Genomic DNA, 19,121 nt, shown 5'->3' on the forward strand with positions numbered 1-19,121 from the left:
TGGAGCGATGTAAACAGTACGCACAGATTGTTAAAACAAACTGTATTTAAACAATTCCAGAGATAGTACATCTGTTCAGACTTCATATGCGTGTTTGAACAGAATGACTCAGTCATGTTAGAAGTCTTATTTTTCTTAAATATATTTGTGGGTCACACTTTAATTTAGGGTCCAATTCTCATTATTAACTATGACTTTTGCCTCAATAAACTCCTAATTACTGCTTATTAATAGAACAGTTTTTAAGTTTAGGTATTAGGTATTAAGGATGTAGAATATAAGGTCATGCAGAATAAGGCTTTAATATGTGCTTTATACTGTAAGTGCTATTAAACAGCCAATATCTAATATGCATGATAATAGCACTTAGCAACTAATTAATAGTGAGACTACTACTAATTAATTATTAATTGGACACTAAACTAAAGTGTTACCAAAATGTATTAGATGCATACAGAACACTCATGAATTCTATTTGTTGAAAGCAAGTTTATTTATTATTATTAGTTTTTGTTGCATATTTTAATTCATTAGAAATGACACATGAAGGCATTTTCTAACCTTTCTGTCTCCTACAACAGAAAAAAGTGCCTAGGCCACAGCTCTAAGCTTATAAGTTATTGCATCAAATAAAGAACAGCTTAATGATTACATATTTACATGCAAAAAACACTAATATAAACTTATATTTAAAAAAAAAAATCTTAAAAAGAACACACATTTTAATATTTACATGCAAAAACAATTCAATCAATCTTCATTCAATCATTCAAAGTGTGACGATAAAAAGAAAAAAATCAATAAAATTGTAGAGGAAAAAAGCAAAATATTAGAATACTTAAATTATATAATGTCAGAAGAAAAGTTAATAAAATGTATTTTATTAGCTTTCACTGACCTTTTTCATTGAAAGTTTATTCAGATCCGATTTTTAAAATGATTTTCAAGAGAAATGTTAAAACAGTTGTCTTACATTCTGATTGGTCAATATAAGTTATAACATTGGCCCAGCCAATGGTGTGAACTTGGGGGCGGGTCTACCTGCTGCAATGGAAGACGTGGCCGTGTTCAAAATATCATTATTTTATTCGGTGCTAATGCCACGCAAATCACACTTCACATTGAATGCCCAGTTCAGAAATTGTTCAAAGACAACACATACCCCAGAGGGTGTATTTACCTGATAATGATACTGATCCTGACGGAAAATATACAACGGCAACCTGCTTGAGCATTTTCCGTTACACCATGTCCTAACCAGACGCGGCTCGATGTGCACACGAACACACGATAAAATGTAGGCCTATGTTAATCAGAGTTTTTATCCTAACCAGTAACCATGACAATGATACTCTCAGCTCATACTTTATTTAATGTTAAAAGGATCTAATGTGAGTGAAGTGAGGTAATTTACCTCAGATCTTGAAAATAAAATTAAGGAAACAAGCACATTCAAAGTGTGAACTATGTGTGAACAAACAAATGTATTCAATGACAAAGATTGTATCAGTCACTCGGCATGTATTTTTAATTATGTTAAAATGGTATAATATTTATGAATTAGCTACTTATCCATTTCATAGCAAGTGCTTTGAGCTTACAGAGACTCCGCCCACATGCTCTTCTGATTGGCTGTGATATTTGATGTTGCAAAATGCTTGTGCTTAAATCTTATCGCATCACGTATAGTTAGGACATGGTGTTAGGATCAATATCGGACAGTGCATTAAAAAAACATGGTGCCCATTTTAGGCTGCTTCACCAGGAAGACGACCAAGATCAACCGGCTTTACCAGAAAGTCCAAGTTGAGGGCACATCGAACCCCAATAGATGCAAAAGTAATATTATAATACAAGTTATAAACTCAAGTCAACAGAGTGCAACAGATAGGTTACATTAATTTTTTTCATAGGGAAATTGATTTTAAACAGTAACTAATAAACCTTTAAAGACAGACCTACTGTGAAATACAAGGTTGTTAATCAGTGGCGTGTGCTTTTGTTGAAACCATCCGTTCACATTATTTCAATGTATTTTTAAAATAACAGCTACATTGGTGGTGAAAAACTACATTACCCATGATGCATTACAGAAAATTACACCAAAAGAGCTTGCAGTATTTTGCATTGCACTTATATCAAAGTCCCTTTAAGACAAGCCATTTCACTCGGCAGCCATCTTTGAAATGCCTCTCGGGCATGCAAGAGCAGGTCCTATCTCTTTTAATGGGGATACATCAAATTCTCCCAAACTGTTCGCCAAGCCTACAGTTAAATTTCATATTTGAAATCACCAATCAAATCAAATCAAAGTTGTGATTCACCTTGTAGCTTGATTCATGACACTAAGAGCCAGATTTACTAAACAGGGCAAGATCTCCCAACGCCGATGGGAGAGGAAAGTTCTGCGTGTGACACAGACGCAGCTGGATCATTTCCATAATGACCAGCGCAATCTACCAAGAGCATCGCAAATAGCGTCTGGTTTAAGCCATGCTTTTTTGGGCGTTAAATAATGGCGCAAATAACAGTAAATTGACTAGCGCAAACATTAGTAAATCGTATTGCATGATTCATTTAAATACTCTCCTCCCATAAATTTTGCGTCTGAAAGGGAAATTCCTACAAATGCATATGCAATAAGGTCAGCTGCAAAAATAACCCTGTCCACACCTTTTCAGCGCTAATTTTTCACTGTGTAAATCCTAGTAAATCCTGACAGTATTTTTTTTTAACGCCAAAAGAGGGTTTGCGCTGCCGCAAGCTGTTAGAAAATCTGGCCCTTAATGTTTTAACAAAAACATTTTTTAAAATCACTATGAGAAACATGAATAAATAAAATACTTCCAGAAGTATAAAAAATGGGCAGGTACTGATGCATTCTATAGTGGTCCATATACAGGTCCATTAAGCTGCTGCCACAGTGGCTCAACAGAATTACAATCTTATTGCTTTGGACTGATCAGCATGTGCTCACATCGCAGTCAGAAGAAAATACAGAAAAATACTGGCCCATATGGTGCTCTTCTTCAGTCGATACCTCATAGATTGAGTCTCATATTCATGCATTTATCAGGCAAACTCTACATCATAGTTTATGGTGTTATAGGGAGCTGTCAGTCATGCTCGGTCGAGTTTTCTCGTCTGTACTCGAACAGTTCAAGAAAGGGCAGTTGAGAGCTGAGCGGCAACAGGGCACGAGCAGCCGCCTTGTCAACTCCTGCAACACGTTCTTAAATGTTCCTCTGAGTGCTGAAGATGAGAAGTAGAATATGAAAGGATCGAGGCACGCGTTAAATGTGCTGGTGAGCAGAGCGTACACCCGCCAGTCGGGACTTTCGTTGTTCACATATCCAACCACATGTGAGATGTTGTAGGGCATGAAACAGACAATGAAGACCAGAAGCGTGCCCAGCGCCATCCCGATGGCTCTATACCGCTTCTTGGCGTTGATGTTGGGCAGATTGGAGAGGATGTGGATGAATCGGATGTAGCAGAAGCAGCAGATAAGGAACGGCATTAAGAAGAGCACTGCAAAAAGCTCCAGACGAACCGGCAGGAGGATCTTGAGCTGTTCAGCGCTGAAGTCTTCATAACAGGTGTTACGCTTCGATGGATCAGTGAAGTTGGGGTTCGAATGATTGTGGTATTGCATGATGTAGACGATGCTGCAGTGCGCCATGGAAACCACCCAGAATATGACGCTGGCTATCACGGCATTTCGAGGGTTGCGTTTCAGCTTGTATTTAATGGGGAAAGCTACACCCAGGTATCGCTCCACACTGATGGCCGTCAGGTGGAAGGTGCTGTTGTAGATGGTGGAGTAGAAGATGAATCCCGACAGCGGGCAGAGGAAGTACGGCAGCGCCCATTTCATGTTTGCCGCCTCCACCATGCGAAATGGCAGGAAAAAGAGGAAGATCAAGTCAGAGATGGTTAAACTTAGTAACAGCACGTCCATCGGGGTGGGGCGCTGGCGGACCTTCTTGAAGAAGGTGTAAAAAGCCAAGATGTTGGCAGGAAGGCCTGTGACCAGCGTGAATCCGTAGACCGCTAACACCAGGTTACTGAGACCCACCGTCCACGTCATTGTCACTGTAGATGCCAAGTATGCAAACCTGTAAGAGAAAAAGAAAGATTTAATTCAAGATAAAAAAAGCGCACTACAAGAAAAGCATGTTGACCTTTTTAACTGTGTGTAACTTCAAGATTCAGACTCCTGTGCACTGTTTAAACTTGCATTACCACAAACAGATTTTTATTAGCAATGTTTGCATCAATCCACCTTTGCCAGGCTTACAACGAAAGTAACAGCAAATTTAAACCCGACTCGTTCCAAATACAAACATCTTAAAAATTCAGACATCAATATAATTTTAAAAAAGCCATAAAAGACATACCAATGAATTAGAGCTGTACAATTATGACAAAAATCATAATTGTCGATTATTCCCTTGAAATTGTTATTATCACAATTTTATATTGAAAGATGTTTTGAATAGCTTTATGCCACTGTTTGAAGCAAATGCATGCCATATTGTTATAAATAAAAAAACAAGCTGAAAACACTCTTCCTGATTTTGTTTCATTGCTTTTTTTATAGCATTAAGCCTCAAATGTCAACTGTACATTGGTTTGGTTTCTTCTTTCAAATAATAATTAAAAAAACAAAAAAAAAACAACAACATATGGGCCATTTTCCTGGTGGCATTTGCACCGTCAGTAGGAACTCTGAAGTGATGTAAACTGCGCTTATTGTTGTTGTGACTTTTATTTTGATGCCGCTGAGAACAACACAGCTCGAGCCTGAGCACACAGTGCATGCATTCTCCGTCTTCATTAGTTTATGATCTGTTTAACAGTCCTGTAGTTGCCTTGTGGTTGGTGCCCAATGTCGCTAGCTGAGCAGAAATACATGTTTCGCTGAGTCGTGCTGGATTTTCTCTTTAGCGTAAGGTTGAGAGGTCCATCTATCACTGTTTTCCATGTTTGTAGAGTTAGTTTGTGAAGTAAATATATAGGCTGTATACACGGCTTTTTAAAAATAGCGGGTGCTGGTGTTTCGCGTTCATTCGACCAATCAGCGTACACTTCACGTCATTGGTAGTTCCTTTTGTGCTGGGTTAGACCTTTTACACTCTGAAGTCGTCGTGATTCACCTCTCACAACGTAACTATCTCTAAACACACCTCTTAAAGGGTTAGTTCACCCAAAAATGAAAATGATGTCATTAATGACTCACCCTCATATCGTTCCACACCCGTAAGACCTCCGTTCATCTTCAGAACACAGTTTAAGATATTTTAGATTTAGTCCGAGAGCTTTCTGTCCCTCCATTGAAAATGTATGTACGGTATACTGTCCATGTCCAGAAAGGTAATAAAAACATCAAAGTAGTCCATGTGACATCAGTGGGTTAGTTAGAAGTCTTTGAAGCATCGAAAATACATTTTGGTCCAAAAATAACAAAAACTACAACTTTATTCAGCATTGTCTTCTCTTCCGCAATCCTTTCCATTGAATTGATTCCATTGAATCCTTTCATCTGTCGGCGTTGGTAATGCACTTTTACGTCGTTGTTTTTGGCGATTAGGACATCCGCGACATGCACACTTACGCACCATTTAAAAAAATATAGCAATACCAAAATACAAACAATGTAGAATAGCTTGAATACAGCGTGCGTCTCCCTCAGACTGTAAATGAAGCTCGGGCGCACCTGATAACACGTCAGCAGCATCACTGCGGAGTCGTGAACCACACTCCAGAGCAGAAGGGAGCGGTAATGCACCAATAAACTGGATGCCAACCGCCGTAAAACAGGAGAGAAGAAGAAGAAGAAGATGTGGAGTCGTGAACGCGAATTGACAACAGACCCGGAAGAGAAGACAATGCTGAATAAAGTCGTAGTTTTTGTTATTTTTGGACCAAAATGTATTTTCAATGCTTCAAAATGTTGCGGATGTCCTAATCGCCAAAAACAACCACAGCGACGTAAAAGTGCATTACCAACACCGACAGATGAAAGGATTCAATGGAATCAATTCAATGGAATCAATTCAATGGAAAGGATTCCGGAAGAGAAGACAATGCTGAATAAAGTCGTAGTTTTTGTTATTTTTGGACCAAAATGTATTTTTGATGCTTCAAAAAAATCTAACTGACCCACTGATGTCACATGGACTACTTTGATGATGTTTTTATTACCTTTCTGGACATGGACAGTATACCGTACATACACTTTCAATGGAGGGACAGAAAGCTCTCGGACTAAATCTAAAATATCTTAAACTGTGTTCCGAAGATGAACGGAGGTCTTACGGGTGTGGAACGACATGAGGGTGAGTCATTAATGACATCATTTTCATTTTTGGGTGAACTAACCCTTTAAGCAGTTTAACCCTTTAAGTGTATTTTTTTGTTTGTTTGTGATCACACCTTTGAACGATTACAAAATCATGACGTCCATAATTGTAATCGCGATTAGAAATAAGATTAATTGTGCAGCCCTACCATGAATGATCTGGGTATGCGAGGCTCTATATTTCTCACAAAATTGCATTCTCACACAAATTAATGCACAGTATTCATATGATTGTTGATAAGTCTTTAACAATGGTAAAATATTGTTTTTGAAGAAGCAAGCCTTGTTTAATCCAACTGTCCTGTAGACACTAAATCTGACAGCAAACAAAACATTAGGGCAGCTCAAAATTAGGTAATGCCAAAAAATATAGTACAAAACAGTCTTAATAAACCAACTGTCAGTGACACGTACAGTGTGCAGTACTGTGTCGGGGGTCGAATTCTAACTAGGTAACACAGAACAGGAAATGCATCATGGAACCTCTAGAGATATAAGATAGAGTTGCTAAAAAAAATTACTCTGCAAAACACATGAGAGAAATAAGTAATGAGATTCTTGATAACATCTCTGATAACAGATTGCTCATAATATTGATATGCATTCTCTGTAAAGCTGCTTTGAAACAATATGTAAATTGAATTGAATTGAAATTCTTCAGGTTATTGTCGGTCAATAAATTAGCATATAATAGAAAATGTTTGGTGAATATGTCTTAAACAGTCCTTCATTAGCTATACATAAATAAACTAACGCATTTACATTGGGCTGCATGATATTTTGAAATAAAATTTCAAGGCAAACCAGCAAAATAAAATCTTTATGGTTTACCATTTGAGCATGAAAAAAATATTAAGAATAAGATGTTTTTTTTTGTTTTTTTTTTAACAATACATTAGTATTATTACAATATATTTCTTATTTTGTTTAATATTTTATGTAATGATAATCACAACAGAAATCATAGTTATTATTTTATAGTCAAACTGAAGGGGTGAAAAACAGTGTTAATGTGGCCTATAAAAACTCAAATGGGAAGAGTTTTTTCTCTCTCTCTGATCAATTCTGAACTTTAATTTTGAACTATAGTTTAATTTATGTTTACTGAAACAGGTTTGAGTTAGTTCATATGAAGTGTAAAGTAGGTATTTTTAAAGTTTTTCCCAAATTTTTCAGCCCTAAAATGAACATTCACATTAAAAGAAATCATTCTAGAATAATGAATTATTTCCAAATAGACCTATTCAAGTAAACTATAATATAATGCTGTAAATGATGTTAACCTAAAACTAACTTCCACAAAACCAAACCAGTTTTAAAAGTCACAATAACAGTGTGACGGGTGTTAAGTTCATTTTGGTCAGAAAAAAAGGACATGTGCATCATATTAGACAAGCAAACAAACAATTTTATGCAACAAAATGAAGAGCAAAAGATGCAGATTAGGTGTTTAACTGATGATTTATCTAAGCATTTTATCCGTCCCGTGAGTCCTGTCGCCCCAGAGAATCATGAGACATGCAGACTTGAACATATAAAATGGCTGACACCTGCTGGAAAATAATAAGCTGGTAAAGTATCTATTTTTGAACACAGTAGCTCATTTCTAGCCAGGTCCAAAACCTAACCTGACCACTTTAAACTGAACAGCTCACAGTGAGTTTCATGATCTAAGGTAGGGGGATTTTCTGTGTTTAAGAGCACAAACACCCCTCTGTGAACTCTAGATACAAATCAACACACCTTTGAACATTAAAAATGTTTGTTAGCCTCAGAATATCTATTGATTCATTTCAGAAGTATCATGGTACCATTTTAAAATCAGTGAAGGAATGCCAAACTACACAAAATGGAAGAAACAGAGTTATTCCATACCTTAATTCAGTCCACAACCACAGATTCAGAAGTGACAATGTCCACTTCTCACTCACATAATGCTTCTTATAATGAAATCATTGTGACACACAAACCTATAATGACACAACAGGAAAGAAGCAATGCTTCCTGTTTTACTCCCTGCACGTGTAATCATTACACTCATTTTTGCTTATACAAATATAATACATATAATAAAAAATTAATAATTAATAAAAATGTACTGTAAAAAGAGTATGTATAGACCTTAGAATATTGTATTTGAGCTCTGTATATTTCTATGGCATCGCTTTAGTAATTAGTGGATTCACTTATTGTAGAGTTAACGAAAGTTATCACAGGCATCTGTTTAAAGCAGAAGTCCTAGCAAATGTCAGTAGTCCGGGAAGATTTTGAAATGAGCGTTCATTCATAAATCCGTAAGATCTTACCTTCATTCTACTTACGGAACGAACGCGGCGGCAGTTTCGTTTTTTTCCGTAACTTGAATAGGGAAGGCGTAGGACATTCAGCGTACGCGTTATGAAGAATGCGGAAGCGGAAAGTACGTTCAAGGCGATATTTTGTTTATAAAGCATAAACGGTTGTATTTTTTTCGAAAATGACCGATCGATTCGCTAGATAAGACCCTTATTACTCATCTGGTATCGTTTAAAGCCCTTGAAGCTGCACTGAAACTGTAATTTTGACCTTCAATCTGTTGGTAGCCATTGAAATCCAGTGTAAGGAGAATAATCCTGGAATGTTTTCCTCAAAAACCTTCATTTCTTTTCGACTGATGAAAGAAAGACATGAACATCTTGGATGACATGGGGGTGAGTAAATTTATCAGGAAAAGTGTATTAAGTGGACTAATCCTTTAAGCAGCAATGGAGGCAAAACAGAGAGAAATGTCAAAAAAAGGAGAATTAAAAACAAAGGGAAGGAAAGAAAAGTACCTGTGGGAGCGATATAGTGAAGTAGTTAACCAGGACCAATCAAATGTTGTGTATGTGATATGTAACGGCTGTGAAGCGCTGTATGTAGATGATAATAAACTAATAAAGCCTATATCCAGCCTTTGCTTGGCTGAACGTATTTAATGACTTGAGTGTGTGTGTGTTCAGGATGTTGCAATAATGGAAACAATGACATTCCAATTTAAGTTTGAAGGGAGTAAAGCCTCTATTAAAGACGTCATTTTGCCAAAGAGGGCCTTTTTACTTTAAATAGCTAAATGTTCATTTAAAAGCAGCACTGAGAATTTGAATAACTGTAATGTGTCAGTCGGGTGCGGATATCCAAATCTGGACAGATGACTAATTTTAGCGTTTGAGCTGATCCACGCATCACTAATATATACTCTTTTCTGTTTGTTGTTAGCAGGGTTGCTATGCAATTGCTAAAGTGTTTTGGTCTGTTGTTTACTTGCAAAAGAGTGAAGTGTCTCTATGATACACCAAAGTTTAATGCTACAGAGACAGTACTATTCATGCCTATGGTAGACTATTTTAGTCTATTTTTAGGTTTCATTTATCTTCCAATCTAATAAATAACAATAAAAGGTGTCTGAAGTTCTCAAATGTGACAGTTCCCTAATGTAACGAGGAGACGTGATGGGACGCACCATTGCTTCACACATTTCCTCTTTTACAAAACTCAAGATTGTACAATAGAGGGCAACCTGGGATTGTGTAATACTGTACAATGAAATATTTCACACGTTCCATATATATAACTTGTACTTTCACTTTTAACTAAACTACTGAATCTATTTAAGTCAAATCAGCATTGTTTTTCCAGACCTCCTAGAGATTATGCTGGTGTTTTGAATATGGGTAATGGTGTTTAGCCTGAGAGACAAGCTTATGTTCAAGAAATAGTTAGACAGGTCATTATTTACTCACCTTAATGTCGATCCAAACCCGTTCTTCTGCGTAAATTAAAAGGAAAGGTTAGGCTGAGTGTTTACACTCTTCCGTGGAATGAAATGAGGATTGAATCTGGACAACAAAACACCATAAACGAACCATAAAAGTACCTCATATGATTCGTGCTCTACATTCCAAGTCTCCTCAACTCATATGATAGCTTTATGTGAGGAACAGTTAATATTTAACAGTTAATGATTAACTAAATCACTCCTTCTATCCAATCTCAATTCCTGCAAGCACATATCCATATTCAATATTGCAAGTGTGAAGATTTTTGTTCCTTGCACTGTTCTTAACTAAAACTAAAACAATTATAAATTGACGCTAAATAGAAATATATATATATATATATATATATATATATAACTATAAAAATAACAAAATTATTAAAACTTAAATTTAAACTAACATTAAACTAAACTAAATCATTTTAATGTTAAATATTAAACTCATTATCACTCTATTAAACTAACTCATTTTAATGTTAAACTAACATTTAAAATTAAAATGAGAAAATATAAAGCAAAGCCAATTCAAAATTGTAATAAAGAATCTAGAATAGAATATAAATGAAGAGTTTCGTTGCAAAACGAGATAACTCCGTTTTTTTAATTTTTCAAAAATCTTGTTTTTTGGTTGTGCATTCCATTTAATATCAATTCAACTGCAGTTGGTTTGTTTTGATTTAAACCTTCATAACTTAATAATACAAAAATTACACTGGTTCCTTGAATAAAATAACTATGATAAAGGGTACATACTGTATGGGTAAAAACAACAACAACAGCAACAACAAAACAGTAAATTATAGGCCTGTCACGATCATGAAATTTGTGCTAATGATTAATTGTGATACAAATAATTATGATTAACGATTTAATTCTGTTTTGTTTTTTTTCTGTTGTCTGTATGATGTATGTTTTAATGCTGTGAAAATTTATATTTTTACAATTAATTTACAATATAATCAAATATAATACACTCTATAAATAAATATAATACACTCTTAAAAATATCTGTCTGGGTAATATTATTTGTTGTTTTCAAGAAAGCAGCCTCAAAATGTCAAATATCACCCAGACGTGCATTGTTTTTATGGTATATTACTGTTTCAATGGAAAATGGTATTTTACTGTGTAAATTTGTTATTTTTAATGTGTAATATAATATAATATAATATAATGCAGTTTCATTCATTTCATATGAAGGAAGATCTTTGTCTATCTTTGTGTAGGCCTCTATATATATATATATATATATATATATATATATATATATATATATATAGGTATATATAATATAAAAAAAATATTCTTTACTCCATGCCAAATTGCTTCTTCATACCACCACACCAAAAAAAGGAGACGCCATGCATTTAATGCATTTAAATAATGCATTCAGTAATGCATTAGTGTAAGGACTTAAATTCCTTTCATTTGGATGGCAAAATGTGATTGAAATTTAAACTACACCATTATTGCAGTTATCTCAAATAATTGCCATTAGCTCGAATAACTGCAACGCGTGCACGCGACAGGAAGTAAGTGCGCAAGACCGTTCCATGTCTTAAAAATGCCCAAGTGCAGTGCCCTTAATGTACACTAAACCCACACTATCTTGAATACCGCTTCAGAGCGGTATTCGAGGCTAAGCATATCCCATCGTGCATTATGTTCGGGCTCTCACATGCCCTGAAATCATGAGATGTCAAGGAAAACATTCAACTGTAAATTAAATTAATTATATATTACATATAATTTGGTAGTAAAATATAAAGTGTTGCACATTTTATTGATGCAAAGATGGCTATGTTTATGTTTATGTACTGCTTTTTATCACTTAAAGAAGCACCACAATTTTAAAATTGTGTCTTCTGTTAGTTACATAGAGACCACTGAACAGACATTTAGAAATGTATTTTAAAATGCAAAGTATTGAAAATAATAATTTTTTAAAAAAATCTGTAAACTCTTGCATTTTTTGCAAGACTGTGGCCGGGTTCACACCGCAAGCGGCAGCAGAGCAGAAGCAGCGCGTATTTTTTCGGCGTCCATGTTAACAGATGAGAGCGTTCACACCGCACGCAGAGGCTGCGCGGCAGCGCGGAGCAGGAGCAGAGCAGAAGCAGCAGTGCCGCGATCGTTTCGGCGCTGGGTCTATTTTTGCTGCGGTGCTAACGCTCAATTAAAGTGAAAGTACACCTTTGATGGACAAAATAAATATGATTTCACACAAAAAGTGCTCAAAATGCACAGAATAAGCATATCTAGTGTGTTTTAACAAGAATTGAAGTAGGTCATGAAAGAAAATCAATATTAAAAAATATTTATAGAAGATTTACTCATTTAAACTTGTTTTTAATTATTCAGTTTGGGCTAAAGTATGGTATGGTATATTATAGTAAACTAAACTAGCCAGAAAATATGATATATAAACATTATTTTAGTTATTACACAGACAGCAATAGCCTATAGGCTCTTGCATACCCAAATCAAACCCGAGTTTGCTGTCTTTTTCGCCGAGTTTGCAGTCTTGTAAACATGTTCATGCGTCAGATGATGTAAAACACAAAGCTTACCTCATTCGTGTGCAGCAATGGATGACACGAGGCTTTTATTTATTTTCTGTGAGTGTTGTACACCTTGCATGTTAACAAACTTTCAAGCCTACGTTTAACAATGACCAATTATACAAACAAATTTATAGCTGTCTTTGTAAAGAAATGCTCATTTTATATGTAGCTTCGAGCCGCTGCTGTGACGCTGTACAAACGCTTCCAGTGTGAATACTCGCGCGTCACTGCAGCTGCAGTTCACGCTCACGCGCTGCTTCCGCTCTGCTGCCGCTTGCGGTGTGAACCCGGCCTAAGTGTGTCCCATCGGGTATTCAAAAGTTCTCCAACTCTCATTGGAGTATTAGTAGACTGTAGTAGGCGGTTAGGTTAGGTTTAGGGTTAGTAGAATAAGTTGACGTACTTGCAATGTTACTTATAGTTAGTAGAATGTCTAAAGTGGACCATCAAAATAAAATGTTACTTTTTGTTCATTTTTGGAGCTTGACAGCCATAGTCACTGTATGTTGTTATTGCACGAGAAAGAGCATGTCTTCATAATGTCTTCTTTTGTGTTCTACAGAGAAAAATAAAATCGTACAGGTTTGAAGTAGCCTGTCAGAGTTTTCATTACTGGGTGAACCAATCCTGCAAATACCCAAAGAACTTCTCTGAAGGTAAGTGACGAGACATCCAGCACAGCACAAGCACTTCATGTCATGCAGACTAGAAAAAGCCACTGAGAGCCTCTTCAGAAACGAAGGTGAAGGTGAGAGGAAGTTAAATGTGACAGACTCATCATGTCACAATGAATCGCTGCCTGCCGTTTAATCAGAGATGGTGGCAATCAGCACCGCCTCCTCTGACATTTCAGCAGATTCGCTCTGTCCCGTGTGCTGAAAGATGAATCTATGTGATAATTAGACTGTCCTGTTCTGCATCGCGCCCTATAATTACCCGGAGATCTGCTGTGTGTGAGTCTGTGAATGAGCAGGACAATGTTTATCAAAAAACTCATCTAAATGGCATTTACCTGCACACCATGTGGACTACTGATTGATCCCATGATGATTGTGCATCAGCAAAACCACCTCATCAATCAACGATCATCTCATTAGGCATGTGTGCATTTTTAGTGATGTTTGCTGAAGTTTAAAATCAGAATTACTGTGTTTATGTCAACTTTGTGCCTAGAGGTCACTAGAGGCCTATTCAAAACAAAGGTGTAGCTTGATGACGCCAAGTTAGAGCACGGAATCTTGGGACATGTGGTCTCCACCTCACAGCCGATGGAAAATAATCAAGATAGGATTCGAGAAGAAATCATGTTCATGGATGCGATTATTAACGTTACTGTAGTATGAAGCAGAGCAGGAGCGAGTGTTGTGGAGCTGAACGAGGAGCTGGAGCGATTGATCAACACACGCCTCACGAGCAGCGGGACTTTTATTATGACACAGTCGCCGGCGCCTGCTTCCGCTTTTCCGGTCATAAGTATGAGGTAACACACTTCTGTTTATCATATTAGATACATTTGAGAGTGTTGAAAATGATGTTATAACGTTACTCTGTGCATTCGCTCGGCGGCTGCTGTGAGACACTGTTACACACTGCAGTAAGATAGATCGATTTTACAATATCATATTAAATGCTGGATGGCTTGTGTTGATAAATGGCATGCAATTCATTTTAAAACGTATTGTATGATGGAGAAAATGCTGCATTACTGTTACTAAAAATAAAGCTGCATCTGATTATGCTATGTTAGCTACTTCACAAAATAGTGTTTTTCTCTGAGGCATGGTAAAGCATGGTACTCGCAAAAAATCAAGAAAATTAGATTTAAACAATAAGACTAAACGTTGCTGAGCTATATAACAATAATTCGTTTTTTGTCTATAAATGTAACCAAACAGTTGTTCCCTTGTCTATTAAAACATATAAATACTAAAGCATCTTTGGTGTTTCCATGGTTTCTACAAAATAAAATTTTGAGCTGAAACTTCACAGATACATTCTGGGGACACCTGAAGCTTATATTGCATCTTGTAAAAAGGGGCATAATAGGTCCCCTTTAAGGCCCGTTCAAATCAAGAACTATACATATAAAGATACGGTGCTCAAAAAAAGGAACACTTTGAAAACACAATGGGGAAAAATATCATGCTGGATATCTATACTGAAATGGACTGGGTAATGTGTTAGGAATGAAAGGATGCCACATCGTTTGATGGAAAAAAAAATTTATCAATCTACAGAGGACTGAATTCAAAGACACTCCGAAAATCGAAGTGAAAAAATGATGCAGCAGGCTAGTCCATTTTGCTGAAATTTCATTGCAGCAACTCAAAATGATACTCAGTAGTTTGTATGGCCCCCACAACGTCAGGGCATGCTCCTAATGAGACAACGGATGGTGTCCTGGGGTATTTCCTCCAGATCTGGACCAGGGCATCACTGAGCTCCTGGACATTCTGAGGTGGTGGCATTGGATGGACTGAAACATAACGTCCCAGAGGTGTTCTATTGGATTTAGGTCAGGCGAGCATGGGGGCCATTCAATGGTATCAATTTCCTTCATCCTCCAGGAACTGTCTGCATACTCTCGCCACATGAGGCTGGGCATTGTTGTGCACCAGGAACCCAGGACCCACTGCACCAGTGTAGGGTCTGACAATGAGTCCAAGGATTTCATCCCAATACCTAATGGCAGTCAGGGTGTCATTGACTAGCCTGTTGAGGTCTGTGCGTACCTTCCATGGATATGCCTCTCCAGACCATCACTGGCCCACCACCAAACCTGTCATGCTGAACGATGTTACAGGCAACATAACGTTCTCCACAGCTTCTCCAGGCCCTTTAATATCTGTCACATGTGCTCAGGATAAACCTGCTCTCATCTGAAAAGCACAGGGCGCCAGTGGCGGACCTTCCAATTCTGGTGTTCAATGGCAAATGCCAGTCGAGCTCCACGGTGCCGGGAAGTGAGCACAGGGCCCACTAGAGGACGTGAGGCCCTCAGGCCACCCTCATGAAGTCTGTTTCTGATTGTTTGGTCAGAGATATTCATACTAGTGGTCTGCTGGAGGTCATTTTGTAGGGCTCTGACAGTGCTCATCCTTGTTCCTCCTTGCACAAAGAGCAGATACCGGTCCTGCTGATGGGTTAAGGACCTTCTACGGCCCTGTCCAGCTCTCCTAGAGTAACTGCCTGTCTCCTGGAATCTCCTCTATGCTCTTGAGACTGTGCTGAGAGACACAGCAAACCTTCTGGCAATGGCACGTGTTGATGTGCCATCCTGTAGGAGTTGGACTGCCAGTATTAACGTCTGGATCTGTGCACAGCTGAATCATCAGACTAGGTAAGCAAGCAAGGACAACAGCGAAAAATGGCAGATGGAGCAATAATAACTGACATGATCCATGATATCATGATATTTTTAGTGATATTTGTAAATTGTCTTTCTAAATGTTTCGTTAGCATGTTGCTAATGTACTGTTAAATGTGGTTAAAGTTACCATCGTTTATTACTGTATTCACAGAGACAAGAGCTGTCGCTATTTTCATTTTTAAACACTTGCAGTCTGTATAATGCATAAACACATCTTCATTCTTTATAAATCTCTCCAACAGTTAGCTTTAGCCCGTTAGCCACGGGGCACTATCAAACTCATTCAGAATCAAATGTAAACATCCAAATAAATACTGTAGTTACATGATCTGATGCATGCATGCAGCATGCATGACAAACATTTTGTGAAGATCCAATTTGAGAGTTATATTAGCTGTGTGAACTTTGTTTATGCAATGTATTAGAGTCGCGAGCTCGGGGGCGGGGAGTGCGAGCATTTAAAGGGGAAGCAGCCTGAATCGGTGCATATTTAATGATGCCCCAAAATAGGCAGTTACAAAAATTAATAAAAAAAAACCTATGGGGTATTTTGAGCTGAAACTTCAGTGGACACATTCAGTGGACACCTTAGACTTATATTACATCTTGTGAAAAAGCATTCTAGGGCACCTTTAACACCAAAGCAGCTAAAACTGATTAACAACTCCCTCTGCTACTTAACTAACCAATTTAATATCCCAGGAGTTTAACTGATTTGATGCTATTCTCTGATTAAAAAGTGTCCCTTTAATTTTTTTTGAGCAGTGTATATTATCATCCACACACGCACTATACTGTTCTGTTTATTTTAAATGTACAACACTTCAAATGTTCAAGCAGGATGTATTCTTATTGGCTGTAATGTTTTTATCATTCATCAGCTGGGGGAAAAAAAATATAATTCTGAAACTGATTCAGTTTCAGTTTCAGCCATTATTGTTATAGTTGTGATATGGGCTCTGCTATTCTTTTACATTTAGAAAGATTTTTAAAACTATATCTTTGTTATAGTTAAGGGCTGTAAGTTACTGTACCACCTAGAACACCCTAGCAACCACTGAACAACTCTCTAGCAATCCGCAACCAACAAGAAACATCTTAACAAACATTCATAACACCATTGCAACTGCATATTTTCTTGCAACCACGCCAAACACCACAGCAACACCACAGCAACTAGTACCTTATAATGTCTTACCAACCATCTGCCTAATAAACAATCATAACCCCTTAGCAGTTGCCAGGCAATGCACAAGCAACATTTAGCTTGGGAAAGCACCACTTATAGCAACTTCAGAAAATGTTCCCATCTAGTTTTCTTTATACACTTTCAAAACTAAACCTTTGTTTCCTTTGTCTAATGATGGGTAGATAACATGTTATTGAACTCATGCTGAGCTGTTAGGGACACAATACTAAATTAACTGAAAAAAAAGATCTACTAACCCAAGCGTCTAGTGGTCTGAATGCAAAGTGTTCCTGAATTTAAAGGTTTCCTGAAACAGTTTATTCACAATAGCTTATATATGGCACCATCTTGTGGCCTATTTTGATATATACCAGAAGGTTAAAACCATGCAATTTTTCTCGAACACAAAATATATTTTGAAGAACATCCAAACAGATCTTTATCTTAATGCCTCTGGAACATACTTTCAAATGCCAATGAAACATTATTAGAAAGTTTTCCACATATGTGGATTCCCCCTGTAACACACAACAGGAAAAAGTGTTGTTTCAGACGCCTCTGCCACAGGAAAGACAGATGAGCTCTTTATAGAATCTGTCACAAAGAGCACACAGCTTTTGCTGAAGTGGAAGTAGAGCAGAAAAGACACAGACTCATGTTTAAAGTTGACAGCGGAGCTCAGAATAATACAGTAGCAGCAATAAATAGATGTGATGTTTATGGTCACTTTCTTAAATTTTAGTAAACTCTCAGGGTATGAACTCAATGCACATGCTCACATGCACGTACAATGCACCAAAAACTACATTCTGAACAAGCCTTTAAGCAAAACTATGTACGATCTTTAGACTTGTTAAAGGTGTACTATGTAACTTTTAGCCCTGTAGCAGTTAAAAAACAAAACTGCATGCATTTTGCAGAAGAACATTGTTTTGGTTGTGCTCCGGCTCTATACTTATAATACTTTACGGATAATACTTTACAATAAACTATGTTAGAGAGCTACAAATGGCAATTTATCTGTTCAATAAAACACCTTAGTCATCTGTTGAGTAATAAAAACGGCATCTCTGCATTGCATTTGCAACATTTCAAATCTCTCAGTTTTCGCTACCTCCGAAAAGCCAAGCCAATGTTGATTCTTGTTTTATTACGAGCTTTTGTCAGCAGACTCTCCTCTGTTCAGCGTTTGTTTAAAATGGGTGATTCCCAGAAGGTTGGGGATTTAGCTGCTCCATGTCAACCTTTCTCGCTCATTGTGACAACTAACCTATGCCACTCCCACACCATACACGCATCAAATTAGGAAATTAACCAAAGTGATAAACAAAATCTGATACCCAAGTTAGAAAACTTCATGCAACTGTTCAAAATCTGCTTCATTGACACCAAATATTCACATTCATTAGCCTTTATAAAGAGAAGAGAAAAAAAATGATTAAAAATCAAACTTGTTCCTCCACTTTCTGTATATCTCCAAAAAGGGACAGGAAGTGACATCAGTGGAACAAGTTTTTGTTGGTCTATCTAAAGAGATGGCAAGTTAAAAGCAATCAATGCATTATTCGAGTGCTGCGTAAAAAAAAAAAGAAACAGAATTCATGTGATATGGTTCAGAATGGAGGAATAAAGAATGGAAGCATAATCACATATTTTATTGAAAAATTATTTTTGTCAAAATTAGAGCCATCAAGTAAAATTTTTAATCTAATTCATTACACGATGTGGTGATTAATTCAAATTAATCACACACCAAAAGATAATTTAAAGTAATTATTGTGTTAAATAAGAAAAGCATGAACTAGACATTACAAAAGGTAGCTTTAGAAAAAAATATT

At 36.9% G+C, this 19,121-nt stretch overlaps 1 protein-coding gene across 2 annotated transcripts; it reads right to left on the minus strand.

The window, feature by feature from the left end:
• Positions 1-472: 472 nt before the first annotated feature.
• Positions 473-9,267, minus strand: si:ch73-90p23.1 (free fatty acid receptor 3-like). Of its 2 annotated transcripts, none has more exons than XM_048153595.1 (2): positions 9,178-9,267; positions 473-4,118 (listed from the first exon to the last, which is right to left on the minus strand). In XM_048153595.1, the coding sequence occupies exon 2, from the start codon at positions 4,088-4,090 to the stop codon at positions 3,104-3,106; it is 987 nt and encodes a 328-aa protein (XP_048009552.1). In that variant the 5' UTR covers positions 4,091-4,118; positions 9,178-9,267; the 3' UTR covers positions 473-3,103. The 2 variants fall into 2 exon arrangements, with proteins under 2 accessions (XP_048009552.1, XP_048009551.1); XM_048153594.1 differs by lacking the exon at positions 9,178-9,267 and adding an exon at positions 8,240-8,382.
• Between the last annotated feature and the right edge of the window lie 9,854 nt (positions 9,268-19,121).

Source organism: Megalobrama amblycephala, linkage group LG13, assembly GCF_018812025.1.
Source record: "Megalobrama amblycephala isolate DHTTF-2021 linkage group LG13, ASM1881202v1, whole genome shotgun sequence".
NCBI classification, from domain to species: Eukaryota; Metazoa; Chordata; class Actinopteri; order Cypriniformes; family Xenocyprididae; genus Megalobrama; species Megalobrama amblycephala.

Coding starts and splice junctions, on each gene's coding strand:
- si:ch73-90p23.1 (XM_048153595.1), bottom strand. CDS start 4,090: ATGACGTGGACGGTGGGTCTCAGTAACCTGGTGTTAGCGGTCTACGGA.